At 41.4% G+C, this 18,055-nt stretch overlaps 1 protein-coding gene across 2 annotated transcripts in view; it reads right to left on the bottom strand.

Moving 5' to 3' along the window:
• Positions 1-18,055, bottom strand: part of AGBL1 (AGBL carboxypeptidase 1) — a 304,004-nt gene that overhangs the window by 170,271 nt on the left and 115,678 nt on the right. For both annotated transcript variants that reach the window (XM_075045069.1, XM_075045070.1), the window contains exon 18: positions 15,422-15,602. In XM_075045069.1, the coding sequence (XP_074901170.1) occupies positions 15,422-15,602 (181 nt within the window). The remainder of the gene's footprint in view (positions 1-15,421; positions 15,603-18,055) is intronic.

Genomic DNA, 18,055 nt, shown 5'->3' with positions numbered 1-18,055 from the left:
TCACTGTCAGCTCCTGCGCCACCCCAATGCATCAAAAAGAAAAGTTTGAATATGAAGCACTGTAATTCCTAAGTCACAGCTCATTGCAGCTTTCCAGACATGAAGAACCGTTCTGTCTATCTGCCAGCTTGTTTGTTTAATTTTCACCCTGTCTCACATAAGTGAGAAATTAAGTCTTCAGTGTAGAAGAAAACCAGAAGAAAGTCAGAGGTCTAGCAGAGAGAAAGAAGATAAAAATCTCTAATTCCATTAGAAATCCAATGTGACATTTTGAAGTGGAAAAAGAAAAGTCAGCCTATGAGCACTAGGGATTAGAGAGTTACTAAGAGTCCCATCTCCTTCCCAGTCTGGGAAAGAGGTTCTCTAATGGTCTGATGTTTAAAGCAAGGCAGATAAGCTCCTGAACTTGGCTGCCTAATGGAGACCTATCTCATCTCTTCCGCCCCTTCAAGGATACAAAATGGAGCTAAGGCTTCCAAGAAAGCCTCTTGAGATTATCCAGCAGGTCCTGCTTTGTGCTACCTAAAGTAATCAGAAATCACTCCCTAATGCAAAATTTCAGCAAGTCTGTTCCCAGGTGACACCTGAAAACACAAAGAGGAGACTGGAGCCACTGCTTGGGCCTCAGCGCTGCTCTGTTACACTAACACAAATCCACAAGCCTCTGTGCTGTCTCCCGAGTGCTAGCAGAGATGGCAATCAAACCACGATCCACCCAGGCTCTTTTGCCATTAGCCTGCAGGAATGTAGCCTGACCATGGTACTGACTGAGATTAATTGATCATGTTTGGGCTGCCTGAGCACAGACAGAAGCAGCCTGTAGCACTCACACCTCTTTCTTTCCTTACTACATGCTGAATTACCTTCCCCCCTTAGGTGTGAAATAGCCAAGGCCATGACTGTCCACCCACACTTCTAGTCTCCAAAACATTCAAGCAACAGGGTCAGACCCCCTTTCTCCACTTGCTCTTACAAACCTCATCCTGCCCCACTCAGAGCCCAGTCTCTACAGAGCATGCCCAGCACCATCTGGCCATCCATGACTCTCCAGATGAGCCCAGAATAGGTTCTTTTTAGTCAAATTGTCCTTGAAGCACCCACGATTGAGTGTAGCTCCCACATCTAACCAGGCAAATTATCATACCATTCACCCTGTGTGTCTATGAAACACCATTTAGAGAGTCAAAGTTATAACCTTCCTTTTCATGTTCTTTTAGCAATTTACAAAGCTTCCCACCATCATTCCTGGCCCAAACTTACATGAATCATTTCAAAGATGCATTTTGTACTTGTTAGCATTTCCCAGGTTAGACAAATGTCCATATTACTTCAAATAATTTGCAGACTCCCCCAGCGTGAATGGTGCTAAATTCCAAGAATTAAGATGCAGGTTTGGATCACAATGAGTGATTAAAAAAATATGGTTTGCCACTTCATTAAGTCATTGTCATGCAGTCTTTGTACATTTCCATTTCATAAAATATAATTTTATTTCAAAAGAATCACAGGCAAATTACATCTTGAAAATTAATCAATAAACCTTTATTATGCTAACCCTTAATAGGATTATTAACATGAAGGAACTTAAAAATTAATTTCTTCCTCAACAAAGTTTTACTGACAAAACTTCATACTTCTGCAGCATTCACGTTGCTAGTGTCCTTTCCTGATGTCTACTCCTTCTTAAAGGAGAATCACAGAATGTATATTAAACAGAATCTTCTTTATAAGTGTTATTTCGATAAGCTGAATCATAAGTCAGCTGACTCAAAGGTGCCTAATTTTAGTGCGAATTTCAGTGTACTCAAGGTCTTTGAGAAGCAGTTTAGCATCAGCCCAAGTAGTCTTCCAGTCCCAAGTCAGATCAGGCCTCTTCATCCTCTCTGTTAAGTACTTGCAGTAGATGCTCTATCTAGATATACTAAAGATGTGACAGAATAAGAGCCTGGTGAGCCTCCAGAAAGCCTATGGGCCAAGTCACTACAAAGCCCTTCAAAGGCCTTCATACCCCTGTAAGCAGCTCTCTCCCTGCAGCTGCCAGGATGGAGCTCTGAATCAACAACATGGCTTCTGATTTCCTTTGTATTTCAGAGTTTGGCATAAAGACAGACTTGTTTATGCGTATGAAGGGAAAGTTAGAAGCAAAAGAACAATAATTCAGCTAGGGGCAAGCCTTGGTCATTATTTGGACCACTAGGCAACAGGGTTGAATTACAGCTTGCCATGACAGTACCCTAAATAACTGTTAGCTGGAAATACCAGCTTACATTACAGAAACAATTACGAGAGTTAACCATTTGGAAAAGGAAAACATGCTGCTGAAGAACTGCTGTTCAGCCACTGCAGTTCACATTCCCCAGATTAGAATTGAAATTTCAAGAGGGGGCGGGGGGATAAATCAATCCAAGTTTATGTCCAAGTAAGGCACCATGTTTTCAGGACAGCACGCAACAAAACATATGTATAGTTTTGTTGCTGATTTGCACAAACCCATTCCTGCAGGATGAACATAATCAAAAATGAGAGCACAAATGGCCACTCAAATGCCTAAACCCCAACTTGAGTAATTGTGCATGCAAATGTATTTTTCAAGCACAACTGCATCCTTTCTATTCTGACAATCTGGATCAAAATGGCTTTATTACCATGATTGTACAAGCATTTACACACATAGAATACTGTATCATTTGCACCACAAAGTTTTTGGCAAACCTCAAAGCAAACTCCTTATTTAGGCTCACATCAGGTTTAAGCAAGAATTAGCATACATGTACCGCAGCTAGTTTGTTAGCTAGTTAGTGCTTGCTAGATATATGCTCTTTAGGGACCAACCATCCCATCTAAGACTGTACAAGTAAAATTATGGTTTCAGAACTGCCATGTGTGTTTCTCAAAGATTAATAAAATGCTTAGGGAAAAAACACAAAACAGAAGGGGTTTGACTGCACCTAAGTAATTTCTTTTCAAGTCACTCTGTAGTTTGCAACATCTGCTATAGACCTAGTTGCCACAACTTCTGCCCAATGGCTTAAAACCAGCAACACCCAGCATTCAGAGGCAACGGGTTCACAGGTTACAAAAGAGCTACTCTGCACCAGTCCAGAAGTGGTACTGTAAGCAATGCCTGACAGTAGTTTGTTATGGCACTTTGAGACCCTTTGGGGCAAAAGATAAAACAAATAAATTGCTGTCATCCATACACACAATCAGAACTGATACATACCAGTTAAAAAAAGGAGAGGCATGAACACTAGCAAAGCCAGTTTATTGTAAATAACAGCCCTGAGCTGGGCTTTTGTTTTGGTAAGAAACTGTGTAATGGAAAGATATACTTGATTCAGATTATTTCTGCTGTTTACAGCAACAGAGGCTTTTTCTTAATATTCTCCTTTTTATTTACATTCCCAGCTGCATTAGTGTTAGGAGTCTGAAAGCTCAAAGCTATCGATATGGATACTATTTGATTTTGAACAGACTGTGCGCTGGATGGGATTACATACCATTCAAATTTGTCTAAAGATAGATAGAGAAGTTGCACAGTTCAAGGGTGCCCTCACCTGCATGTCAGGGAAAGAGACAGAAATTACTGTGACTTAAAACACTTAGCTCTCCTCCACTTGAAAACTAGCATGTGCACAAGACCAGGCAAGGTATTGCCCAAACATAATGTTATTCCAAAGCTAACTCCGTGTAACATGCATGTTCTGGAGCGGGGAAAACAACTATACTCCCACTACCCTCACTCTTGGGATACCCACGTTAAACCTTTACGCGTGTTTACAGCGAGACATTAGACAGGTACATCAGCAGAACGTTTGGCTATTCCATGCAGATGATTCAACCCACACAGTGTGAGCTGCCTTTCCAGAGATCACAGCCTAACCCAATGGTGTTATTCTTGTCACCTAAAAATATCCAAGTAAAAACATAGCTTAGTGTTAATCTCTCATAACTTCTTCTCTTCATAGGTTCTTCACTTTCAGACCTTGCGTTACTGCTGTTATCACGGGTATAATCCAGATCTGCTTTGCCTAATATTATATCCATCTAAGCACAGAATACACTGCTAGCTCAAGCGCAGTACTAGAGATTTCTATGACATAGACCAAGATCTATTAGAGACTTGGATGAGAGACCACCAATTTTTTTCACATCATTGGAGCAAGGATTTAAAACCATGATAGTGCTCTGTAGAAGTGACTGATTAGTGCAATAAACTACATTGCTACATAAGCCTCTTCCCCTGCTTCTTCTCATTTCTAAATGGTATTAAAATAGTTTATGAGTGTTCAGCTGCTCTGCACTTTACATTCTCTTATGTGCCATAACCGTTACAGGGAAGACCGAAAAATCATCACTTTTTTAATCTTTGCCTTTTGTTTTTATGTTAATGACCTTTTGTTAGCTAACAGACAATGAATACAGGAAACATTCCTCAAGAAGTAAGTTTTCATTAGTGTCATTACTGTTACTGCTGGTAGAAGACACCATGGACCAGAGCTAGAACTGGGAACCAAATTTTAGGCAGTGCTCAGTGGGAGCAAGTGTCCCTGGGAAAACTGGTACTTCCCTCTCCCTCAAAAGCTGAGCTTATGAACATTTTGGGAGAAAAATGGGGGAACATAGAGGACAGAGAAAGAAACCCTACTACTAGAGATGCTGTCATGAGATGTACATGGAAAGAATCCCTGCACTCACACCTTGTTATTCCCTGCTAACTTTAGAAAAAAACGCAAAACAACAAAAACAACATTACATGAAGATACTGACCTGAATATGGATTATGTGTACATATTTAGAAATAAATCATTTTCCCTTTTTGCATTGTATAATATATATACACAGTAGAATATAGCAGCTTTTCTCCAACTGTTATAATAATTATGCCTTAAGTCCTTGTCATTTGTGGCAGACAAATGAAAACAACCCAAAAGGTGAATTAGGATCTAGACTATATTGTTCACTAACACTTCTTCTCTGTGTTCTGCTTCCCCAGACATGGAAGAGTCCTATGGGATATATTGGAACATATAACCATTTTATATAAGGAAACATCCACTTGTGAAATTCAAGAAGCCAATTCTAAAAGGCCATGGAAAAGTTGTTCAGCTCTACACAGTTCTGGACATAATTTCTGTAGAATCTTAGAGCATATATCATCACTATTCCCATGCAGTAAAATATCAGTTACCTGAGAGTCCCTAATAGGATTACGGTATCATTAAGCTAGGGTGTGTTCAAATACTAACTTCAGAGTTTTGCAGTAAGCATAGACTCAAGGTGCACTATTACTGGAGCTTTCTTCCCTGCCAGTCTTACCCTCTGCTTTCCCCCCCACTCCAGCTCAAACCTGGCCTATATGACTTCAAAAGCTTTTCAGTTTTTCTACCCCTTCAAGACTCAGAGCTGCTTTGCAGTATTGAAACTGTGCTGCCTTCCCCCCCCCCCCCCGACTCCAGCAGCGCTGCCTGTTAGGCTGCGGAAGAGGTTTTGATTTCTCACTCTGTCATTCCAACACTGACTCAATTTTCTGGTTTTCATTTTCTTGATGCTTCTATGGGATATTCAGCTGGATTTATAAATTAGGGTGGCAATTTGATAAAATCACTGGAGCAAAATTTGCCCATGTAATTACCCCAAATGCATGTGCAATCATATTGAACCATGTGCACAGGTGAACAATTCAACTTCAGCTGGTCCTCTGTAGGCACATTTTTGCACAAGCAATTTTGAAAACATAAGCTTTCAAATGAAGCTTATTTTTGTGCATAAGCTTCTTTGTCCCATTTCTACAAATGCTATTTTCTGTGGCCAGTCCATTTCTCCAACCCAAGGCCATTATATATCTCCTCTCCTATCATAGTACTTTGCCAGCTTTTATTGTTACATTTGAATAACAGATTCCAATGAGAGGGGAAGGAAAAGTCAGAGAGAAATACAGAAATAAATACAAATGTTAAAGAACAACATTAGCCAAAACACAGAGCTAATCCAACACAAAATTTTTTACAGCAAACTCATGGAAAAGCAGCGTTACACTTGCTTAACTAAGCTCCAGATTTTTTTATTCATAGGCTTTCAAAAAGAATTTCTGTGCATATTTCACAAAAAGTGATGTGTTTTAATACTTAAAGGGACTGAATGGTCATATAAAATGTGAAATGTCACTTGGAACTCCAGGGATGTCCAGTTTTCAGGGCAAAAGAAATACTGCCTGATTTATTACACAGTATAATATACGAAGGTATGTTACAAGAGACAATAACCTTCATTCCCAGGCAATTTCAGCTTTCCAGGTAGTGTGGATATTGCAGTAAAGTATTGGACATTCTTCACTGCAACTATAAAAGTGAAGTTTTTACAATTTCATTTTGTGGACTTCTCTTTTCCCATCCTATGAATAACAACTCCATCCCTGAATCTGTAGCTTCCAATAGGCATTAACTTGGATAAGCAGATTTGATCTTGAGATGGGTGACCAAAACAGCCCCTTTACTCATGACATTAGCTCATCTCTGAAATATTGAACTTTGATATCAGTATTTGATGCCTACCACAATCAGGTAAAAAGTAAAATCCAAGTTCAGCAGTAATTATAATATTTCTCAGTGTAGATTTACCTATGCAGCCATGTGGGTCAAGGTTTGCAGATACCTCCTGCAAATTCCAAGAAGGTATAAAGAGACTCCTGATTTTTAATGCAATTCTCCAACTCCTGCATTAATGATACTGAGGTATCCTTCACCAACCTTCATCAGGTGTTTGCAGAAGTCATTGCAGCAGGATGCTTTTCCTATCCCAGGATGTAATACTGAAGGAGAGCTGTAACTACAAAGCTCGCACCTCCATGAAGTGCATCATGTAGCCAGGGCTGAGAAGATGGATCAGGCTGCATGAGAGCCAACAGCCCAATATCCCTTTCAGGCTCACCAATCCTATTGCGTAAGCTGTGTCACTAATGCATCAGTTCCTAACAAGGGGCCAGCTGCTCCTTGCCTGTCTCTATACAGAGCCCAGCACAGGCACAATTGTTATGGGAATAATATACCACAAAAGAGACTCAAATAAGCATAATAACAAACAGAAGGGATAATGATACACAATCAAGCTAACAAGAATAATAATATAATTCAATCATCTCATTAACTTTACTAAAAGCTAGCTTTGTACACCAGTCTCCTGGCTCCTGAAAATGTCTTCAAAGGAGTGCACACATCTGATTATGAACTCCAATCATCAGTCAGGAAAGTAGACACAAATGCAGAACACAATAATTCCTTTCTGAGTCCATGGAACATCACGTTCATATCTAGTATTCATGCCAACTTGAAAATACAAGGTAGTACCTATCTAAAATGAAGTAATTTCCAAGGCTAAAAGCTGAAGTGTTTAGTAGTCCAAGACAGTAATATTACTGAGCCCACATCAAGTGATTTTTGTAGTGAAATACCCAGGTGACCTTGCATCACCGGCATAAATTAGGTATGAATGAGCCAAGGGAGATGCACTCAACTCATGGGGTACCTTTTCTGTTTAAGAGCTTTACAAAGACAGCACGTGCTTTTGCAATTGGCAGATGGAAGACTAATGAAACAAGGGACAATGCATTAGATACTTCCAGTTCTTAATATGGCCATTAACTAATTAGTTTTCATGGCCATTTAGAAGACAGACAATACTGTAATCATTCTATTGGCAAGCAACAATATGGTACTTCCATAAGAAACCTGCAAGCAGTAGAAAGAGATCCCAAACTTTAGAGTTTAACAAACCCTAGACCATATCAGACTTTCTGCTGCTAGGTCTTCTTTTGCTCTCTACCAAGGCACACAAACAGTGGTACAGTTCTCTGGCCAATTTGTCAAAAACTGGCAGTTGTGTTGGTCCATTATTAGGCTGGACACTGGGACAAGCACTTATAATGCAATAGATTGAGTGTACTCTCTTGCCCAAACTCCTGGAAGCACATGGGATATGCTAGAATATAAAAGAAATGACAGTAAAGCACCCAAAATTTCAGCTGTTCAGCTTCTGGGAAACAAAAGCACCAAGCAAGCCAACCACTGACACAAGGCTGGTGCCAAGTCCTACAGACAATGATATCACACAGGCTCCTGTTTTAGAGAGTCAGCCACACAATAAATTAGGTGAGGGTGTTAGAACAACAGCTGGCTGCTAATTAGTCACAGCCCCCCTCAGCAGGGTATCAACAAAGTGGCAGAGAACATCTCGAGTAAATTAAATTTTAAAAAATCCTACTGCAATCACTCCCCCGACAGACCCTTCCTTCATCTCCCCTCTCGGCTTTTTATTTATTGTAATTACTTTAGTAATAAGATTTGTTTCCTTGTTATTATATATATTACCATGCAGGGCAACAACAACAACAAAAAATAATAGCTGGGAAGAGTTATGTAGCTTATTTATCTCCTTGGCTGTTATTGGGCCACTGGGTAGAGAGAGCGATGAGGAGGTGGGGGCCTGGGAAAAGCAGTAAATAGAAGAGAAAGCATATTCCTCAGGAGCAGAGACGTATGGGGGCATATTTACGAAGGAGGAAACACTGACAATGAATGAATAGAGCTAATAACTCAGGGGGCCCAGCAGCTCCAGCTGATAAAGGAAGGAATAAACAATACTGCATTGGAAGCGCTGTCAGAAGGGAGAGTCCTGGGGTGCAGCCGTCTGCAGACGGATGTTTATCACAGAAGGAGAACCAAGGATGGGCTGTCACATCAGCACAGCGCAAAGGGCTTTGGTTGAAATTGGGGCATCTCCCGCAGCACAGAGAGGTACTCGCAGAAGTGCATGGTGCAGGGCCAGACCCCACTTTTGGCTCCACCAAGGAAGAGCTTGCAGAGGTGAGAGGCGAGGAATGCTGCAGCTCATATTTCATCTCATGCTGTGTATGCACTAGCTACATTTGCTACCCTATGCTCCCAAATCCATCACTGCCCTCTCGGTGGAGAGCAACAGAAGCAACACTTGAGGCACTAAAGCAGCAAATAACTGAGAAAACTTCTACTCCACTTGGGGAAAGTTAGCCCACACTTCATATGCACTTCCCAGAGCCACATACCAAGCCAGTACAGATGCTCCCAGAACTGGCATTTTCATCCCCTCTGAGGCCTGAAGGAAAGTGTCAGTGCATGCAGATACGTCACCTTACAACGTGCAACTCAAGGCACAGCCATTATAAACGCGTAAGGGTTGAATTTTTAACAAAATGCTCTTTTATCCAAGTATACCTTGGCTTACACATATGTCTGCCCAACTACTTTTGTCACAGTAGTGCCAATTTAGATGCAGCACACTAATCCTGCAGTACCTCTCTCTCCTAGAGACAAACTCTCTCACTGCATTAATTCGAAAACACTCCTTTCCCAGCCTTCCCACATTTCAGCACTGTCCTTAGAGAAACACACACATCGTAGATTAGCTAGACTGGAGAGAGCCTTTGGAGTGTGTTTGCAGAGTGCATGGCACCAATTTAGTTATGCAAGGCCAGATTCTGAGAATTAAACTCCTCTTCAATCCTCTGACCACAGAGAAGCAATAAAGAGAAGGAGGGGGAGAAAAGGAGGGATGTCTGCAGTTGTACAGCTTTGTCTGACATCACCTCAAGATTTAATCCTTGAGGATGCAGTTCTGGATCATAAACTGACTCCTTAGACTGGCCATCACCTTTTCTTCCTGTTCCTGATCAGTTCTGCCTCTCATTGTCTGGAGAATACAATGTCTCAATGTAGGAGAGTAAGCATTAATATAGGAGAGAAAAAAAGCCATATATACAAATAGTGCATTTTGGGTATAGAGACAAATGCGCTTCCGTTCCTCCTCTTAAGAGTGTCCTTCGAAAAAGACAAAGGACCAGGTTCCAAAGAATAAGTGGGAGCACACTTGTTTTTCCCTTTGTAACTTCTGAGAGTGAGCAGAGGAAACCTGTTCTAGAAAGAATTTTAGTGGACATTTCTATCTCTCCATTTCAGTAACTGTCAAAGTAAAGCTTTTCTCTGCTGGATTTGAGGAGGTAATGAACAAAACCTCATAAGTAAAACAGGATGGAATAAACAGCCTAAATAAAGTGTGAGCGAATATCAGTGGAGAGACAAGAAACCCAGCACCTCACCTGCCTTACCTTTGAGCAGCAGAAAAGCTTACTCAGCCTGTGTTGTATGAGGGCAGGTGCAGGAGAGAACAGGGTGTTTTTAAACCAAATAAAGAATAGTCCATGGCTATAATCCAAAATGCAAATCAGGATTTCCTCTTCCTAACTGCTACTATGGTTACCCCATGGCTTTGAAGAAATCATGCAGCTTCCAAAAAATTCATCTTCCTTTACCAAAAAAAGACTCGCCAGCTCCCATCTCCACTGATTGGTTCAATTCATTTATAAAATGCACCAAGTTCTTTTCAATGAAAAGCTTCTTTGATTCAATAGGAGGGAGGGGAGAGTGAGAAAAGGGCAAACAGAAGAAAAGAGGAAATGTTAAAAGGAAGTAAAGGAAGAGGAAGAAGGTGGCAACATAGGAGTGAGACATGAACTCAGAGAACAGTGATATTGGCCAGTTAGGGATTTGTCAGTGGGAAGAGAATTTCTGAATACACAAAATACATAGACATTCCATGAGCAGTCCGCACGTGAAGTATTTTTTAAAACAAAATCACTTCCCCAAGAGCTTCCACACTTTGTGCTTGATCAATGATCTTGCAAGGCCAATCATTTTTAATTTAATACTTCTGGGAACTGGGAGGAAAAAACCCTCATCAACCAGGCACAGTTGGCAAGCATCGAGTGTTAGCATTTGGCATCATTTATTACTGCTGTTTATGGTGATATAAATTAGGTTATACTGATATAATTAATAACCATAAATTTAAGTGTAATAAATAGTAATATTTATCTAGAACTGCTCTGCATGGAGAAGTCCGGCCAAAACCACAAAATGTTGGCTACCATGTTGTGACTGAGCACACGCGTGGGAGAGCCAGGTGTGTGTGGTGTGTAGAGGGCTTGCAGGTCTGAGCAGATGCTGGGAAACAGCTGCCTGAACAGGCTGCTGACAGGAGGATGCACAGCGGGTGCACGCTGAAGGCAGCACACGAGCACATCACAAGTTAGCATGCAACTGCACAGGCATGCGTGAGCACACGCACAACTTGATGCTCAAATGTGTGATAACGAGTTTATGTGGAACAGCATGGACAGCGGTATTCTGTTTCTTTATAAAAACCTCTTCTTGCGCTGCTATAGTTAGGCTTTTTACAAGTTCCTTTACTGAACCCTGCTTTCTGGATTTTATACAACTGTGACTATAACTGATCTAGTTTCAGGGTACAAAGATTTCACTTGAACAGATGAACTTTTTTTAAAGCAATCCAGAAAGTTTCACCAAAGGCTACTCTGCACCATTCCTCATAAATCTGGGATTTTCTGAAAATGGTATTTTCTGAAAACAGTATTTTCCACATTCTACAAGTTAAAAACAAGCATAATAGTTAAAACAGTAGCAGATCTAAATTGAAGAGAAAATGCTCCCACTATGCATACTTCAGTCTTCATTTCAAACTGCTCAAAGGTTATGGTACGTCATCTCACTCTCTAAGGAAGAAAACTCAGCAAAAAGGAGGGGGTAATGACCAAGGTCTCATAGTCCACCGGTAGCAGAGCCAGGAACAAAGCACAGGTCTCTTGTTCACCCACTGCATTTTATATCACTTTCCTAATGAAAGTGATATTCTTCTTCATGGATTCTCCAACACTTAACAGAGATTAATTCCTTTTAAAGGTTTCCTATTTTGCTATGATTTGGTTTAAAAAGGGGTTAGAGGTATGGGTGAAGGTAGTGAGCCATAAGACCAAACAACACTTTGGATTCTCACACAACAACTTGTACAAAATAAAGTCAGGCTGCAAGGACACTTTCTCTTAAGTACACAGCTGTCACTTCAGACTGCCTTACACTACCAGTCTTGGAGATTAAGACTGTTTTTTCCTTGTAATTTATATCAAAAGAAACAAAATTAAAACACACAAATAACCATATCAGGTCAGACCACAGGTCTATATAAGGCAGCATCCTGTTGCCAGCAGTGGTCAAAAGCCAGCATCTGGCAGAAAGTGTAAGATGATCTTTATGAAAAGCAGTCTTTATTATTTAATCTAAATATATAGCCATTATCAGATCAGCTGAACATTATTTGACAAATCCTACACCTGAGTGCTGTTCAGGATGGAGCAAAACACTCAGCCACACACCGCAACACAATTGCTTACCGATTTTCTCTGGATTGAACAAAGTCAAATTAGCTGCAATATGTGGTAGTGTTCTATATTTTTATGTGATGACAACCCCACTTGTACATGCACGCTTGCATCACCACTACCTTCATTTAGCATCAGTGACAGGGCTGCAAGTCTCTCCATCGCTGACAGACAGGAACAGATTCTCAGAGCGCTGGCTGAAGCGAAAGGGAGGGTGGAGAGCTGCTTCCCAGCTCAGCCACACACAGCCAGAGCGTAATCGCATTACCGCAGTCCTATCAGTGTTAGAGGAACATTCTCCGCATGTAACTTTCAGATCACATTAACCAAAGCAAACACCAAGGGCCTGATCATCTTGTTGCTGCATGAGGCTCCCAAAGCGGGATCGTGCGGTACACTGCTGGGATGAGCGCTCTTCTGCTGAGCTGCGCCTGCGGCAGGGAGCCAGCTGGGGAAGGGGCACAGCTGGGCTGCTGGAAAAAATCCTTTGTAACCACGCACTGGCATTTGGCTCTGCGATGGGCAGCAAAGCGTTATGCACACCCCCAGCACGCACGACTGGGGAAGAGGGAGAGTGAGGAGATTCAAAGAACTGCCAACGGAAAAGAACCCAATTCTTTCTTAAAGAAAGGCACCGAGATGCCAAGACAAGAGCAACAGAGGCACTAAAACAGAAGAAATCCTTGTTTCACAATAAGAGAGATCATCACTGGTTACCACATGTAGGTATCCCCGGCGTCCAGCACAGAGCCAAGATATTTGTTGGCCTGGATAGTGGATTTGATGCATTCAGTATGTCCAGCCCTCATTGGGGGGGGGAAGGTGTGAGAGCACAGCAACTTGTATAAAACTAGAAAAGAAGAGCAGGTTGGTGTGTTGGCAGAGGGAATCCCAGGCACTCTAGCAGTCTGTTCAGGGATGCCTGGTGCGACTTCCACAACAGGGATTGTGAATCCCAAGCCAAACAAGTCGCTTCATGAAATGGGTTGTAAATTGGGTTTTAGAGATGTAAAAAATATTTAGCAAGTATCTTCTTACAAGTACTATGTTTGATAACGGGCTATAGACCAGCTTCCTCAGAAAACACTTTCCCTCTTAACATTGACTTGAAAGACAACAGTTTACTAGAGCATTTAATCCTGGACAAGGTGGAACATTAAGTAGCCAAATAAATCTGCATGTGGACATCGAGACGTTAAGGGCCTGAAAGAGATTTGCCTTCTCCAGTAGACCACCAGTAAACCTAAGGCCCAGAACAGAAGTATTTCTTTCAGTGTAGGAGGACCCAAGTCTGCTTAAAAAAGCACATGGGAAGAAACAAGAAGAATATCTGGGCCACAGAAGGCTTCGCAGGATAAAAATATTTAAATTAAAGCATAAAGGAATGGTTCTCTCCCTTCCCCAGGCCTCACAACCAGAGGCACGGCAAAGTCCCTGTTCCCCTGCTCCTATCCCACGTGCAAGGCTTACCAAACTTTTAAGCTCATCACTAGATTTAGCTACAGTTTAAGCTCATCCGCACTAGGGAAGGCAAAACACCTTCCTGAGTGATACAAGCTCAGGCAGTACACTTCATACAGGTGTCACCAAGAGCCACGTCCTCCCTCCTGAGGGTTCCTTCTCTGCTACACTCACTCCTGACAGCTGGAGAAAAAAGGTCAAACATTCCCTCCAGTGCTCCATCTGCTGGAAACTTTAATTAAATGTAGTGAAAGATAAAAAAAAGAAAGGGGGGGGGGGGAAGCTTCAACCTTTCTTTTTTGTTTCTGTTGTCTGGAAGAATCAGGGATGCATTTGGTGCCAGCAGAGGATTCGAATACTCTGGGGCAGTATCCAGCTACTCTGAACAGTCCTCCCAGACTACTGATATGCTCAAGTCCTGGGGAGCGTAGCAGCACAAAAACTGTGACTGTTCATAGTCACAGACCGGAAACCGTCAGAAAAGCCCAAGCTGCTCTCTGCTGAACCCCTCACCCCAAACTGAAATTAATCAGTTTAGAACCAAAACAAACTCAACTCAGTTGTTACGCAGGATTGGGTTTCTGTTTCTGCAGCTCTCGATCAGCACAACCTGACACAAAAGCAGATAGGAGAACGTAGCTTGAGATAAGTTGTTCCTCCATACTCCGCTATGTGTTTCAGGGCTTGCCTAAACCCATCTTTCCTCTTCAAGATTTGTCACATGTTCCATTGCAACAAGCCAGGGGACACAGATGTTGCCTAAAAACCTGCAAGCCCTTCTCACCAAAACGCACAACTCACCAGCTACCTGTGAAATGTGATCATAATGTCCTGCATCAGAGACAGGACTGACAGTTATTAACCTACAGCCACTCCACAAACACCCAATGAAATGACCAAATTCCACCATCCACAGAGACACCAGAGACCTTTTTCCAGCAAAGGACAAGCCTACTTTATCTCAGTGCACTCTTCAAGCCTTCAAAGGCAATTCCTCTTTTGCTGGCTGCATAGCAATATTTATTTCATGTTAACTTATTAGGAGCAGAGTTGTACTTTTTTCCACACATGTACTGGGAGAGGGAAGGCAAGTTAGTGTGGGTGGGCAGGGATAGTGTAAAAGCAAAGAATGCAAAAAGGAATCAGTATTTTCCAAACATAGATTCAGTATCTCTTAGGAAACATGTGGGAGGGAAGATTGAAAAGGAGGTGGGAGAAGGAGGGAGCTTCGCTATATGGAAATATTTCCATGCAAATGTGAAAATTTAATAGATCCTTACTCATCTTCCCCCCCATCAGGCTATACAAAGCATTAATTAAAGCCAGTTATTCCCAAGCATATCTGTCTTGCAGGTGAAGTCTGCCCTGCTGATTTCAGAGAATAGATAGAACTCCATTTAGCAGGAAAGATCCAGTTTCTCTGGCACCACTAATATTCCATCCAGGCAACTGAGAGATCTTATGGTCACATACAGTACAGAATCACATACACCTGACAAATGCAAGACAGCACACGGTGCTAGTATCTCAGATTCACATTTTCCATACAGGATTGATAACAGGATGAATAAAACACCAGGCAAAGGCAATTCCCCTGACCCAAAATATTGAAGGCAAGACCTGCTAGGTGCACAGGGGTAAAACCTGTGGACAAACCCAGAAAAAAAACCAGACTAAGTACATGTCACAACTCACTTGCCATTGATGACTCCATCAGGATTAAGCATGGGGACAATCTTGAAAATGAAACATTTCCGCAGGAGATCAGCAATAGGATCACTGCTCACGAGGAACTCCAGGGTCCCCTTCATTACCCAACTGGCATTGCTTTCACCAGGGTGGACACGGGCCACTAGAAACACATAAGGACGACTGTCTGTAAAACAAAGCAAAAAAAAAAACCTAGACAGGACTTCTCTTTGAATAGTCTCTTTGCAAGTAGGTTTTACTCCTTTTTAATTGAGATAACAACCCAAGACATATTTGAAGAAAAATACGTCCCTAAATACTCCAGATATTTCCTGAAGGTGCTGTTTGCCAATTGGTCCCAGGTTTGGTCCTCAGAACCAGAATGTGCTAGTTTCATCCCTATCATTTTGCTTGTTTATTCTATGATAGCTTACAGATATTTATGGGTACTATTAGAGGGCATTTTGCATGTGCAGATTACTGCCTCTCAAAATGGCACCAGCATAATTCCTGGCAATTCTTGAAAGTTTGACCCTATCAAACTTCACTAAGGTTTAAAAGGTAACTAGAAATAATTTATTTTTCTAAGGCCGTGCTCCACTTTCAGTATTTCACCATTAACAGTTGAGAACTTCCCAAATCTCTAAGCAGATCTGTCCACCCATCAGGCCTCCAAGGACATGCAAGCTGTCTGATCTCTGGCAGTAACCTGTGTTGTAGGGTTAGAATCATAACTACTCAAGTTAAACTGATATAATTAAGGAAAATACATGAATATGTTACCCAGATAAGCTCCAGAGGTAGAGTACTTAAAACTAACCATCATTTCATATCCATCCAACAAAAGGTAGAAATAACAATGTGCATAGCTAAGCCGGGCTGTTACTTTTGACAGAAAGACAGTTTTCCATTTCAGATAATATAGACACACACTCAGGTTTACAAAACTGATTTTCAGAAGTTACAACTAGAAGAATTCAGCTGTTTCTAGCAATACATTTGGCATGGGAGACATAAGCTGTAGGAATTTGGGACAGGGTTCGGGCAGTTGCTTTTTAAAAAAAGAATAAAAATAATCAAAATCTTGCTAAACAGTTCATTGATAAGCTCTACTGAACCTGTTTCAAGGTAGACTTGCAACTTGACAGAGAAAGTTTCCTTGTTATCAGGTATGTTATTTACTGTTCCTGTGAAAAAGCACCCACATTGTAAGTCTCAAAAAACTCTCGGTATACATATGCTTAGGAAAGACCAAGTTTGACAGCAAATTCTTTGAAGATCCCATCTGTGCTGAGCATACTCCACGGATGGGCCAAGGAAGCAGGAGAAGGCAGAAGGAGACATCTGCCAGGTGCAGAAAATAAAGGGAAAGGACAAAGCAATTATCTGTCTTAAAATGATCCTTTTGTGAGCATTCACAGTCTCAGGCCGTTGTCACAAGTCAACCTGACAGATTTACTTTAGTGGAAACCATTATCTGTCAGGGCATCGCAGCGATGCCAGGATATGTTTGTCCTGCTCTATCAGGCAACGTCAGAGCTCAGGCTCTGTTCCCTTGCGTGAATTGAGGCACCCCAATTGACAGGCTTGGGAGCGGTAACAGGACAGAAAACAAAACTAAAGGTACCAGCTGAGTGCCCTTGTAAGCAAATGCTGAATTAGTAAAGTTGAACACCTTTGCCTTTAGCTCCCAAAGCTGTCCTTCAGTTTCCAAATGCTTTACAAATCCTTAATCAATTAACATGAAACAGAAAGGTAGAACACTATGCTGAAAAATACAGATGTTATTAAAGAGCTGTTTAGTGATTTGTCTGACAAAGCAAAGGATGTATCTGAGCTGAGAATACACGTGAAAGTTCTCCTTTCACAGTCAAAGAAGGAATAAACACTAATTCTTCTCCTTAAATGTACATTCTGTACAGTTCTGCTCAATATGTTCATTACAGTACAATTTGGTTACGTCTTTCAGGGATGCAGACTCAGATTTGGAAACAATCCCCCCTCCACACCTCCCCACTTCCATGCAGGCAGTTGGTGGGCACTAGAAGAGTGAACTGCACTCTCAGCTCAAAGAGCTCATACAGAGCAATCATATTCTGGTCCAGTAAAGCAACTGGAACTCTGTTCCTCAATAGCCATAATCTTTCATCATTCTTATGCCTTACCTTACTGTGAGGTTAGTATATTTTGATCAATGTGTATACATAAGTGCCTATGGCACTTATGGATTGTAAAAGCTCCCTTTAGCTCCTACAGAACTACTAGCCATTCTGGGGTTTTTTTTCCCCCAAATCAGAGTACACAATTTCTATTCTGCTCCAGTTAGTCGTGCATTACAGTCTACCTTAGTAATGCTTTAAAACAGCAACAAGCAAAAACTAGCTTTCACAAAGATATCAGCTGCATTTTGCCATTTCCAAACATTTTCTTCTTTCTCCCATCACCATGATTTAATGCTGTTTTGCAGGCTCATTGCTGAGCTAAACTTATGGGACTGTGGGGTTGTAGCTGAGAATGAGGCTCTTGAGGACTCCTAATGGACAACAACTGTAAATAGCACAAAGCAAAATAAAACAAGTTCTCTTTTGCAATTGATGAATACAGCTTTAACAACTCTTATCTCTTCTGTATATTGGGAGA

This window comes from Buteo buteo, chromosome 13 (genome assembly GCF_964188355.1).
Source record: "Buteo buteo chromosome 13, bButBut1.hap1.1, whole genome shotgun sequence".
NCBI lineage: Eukaryota > Metazoa > Chordata > Aves > Accipitriformes > Accipitridae > Buteo > Buteo buteo.
The sequence above is the reverse complement of the archived record's forward strand: the minus strand, read 5'-3'. Positions and strand labels throughout refer to the sequence as shown.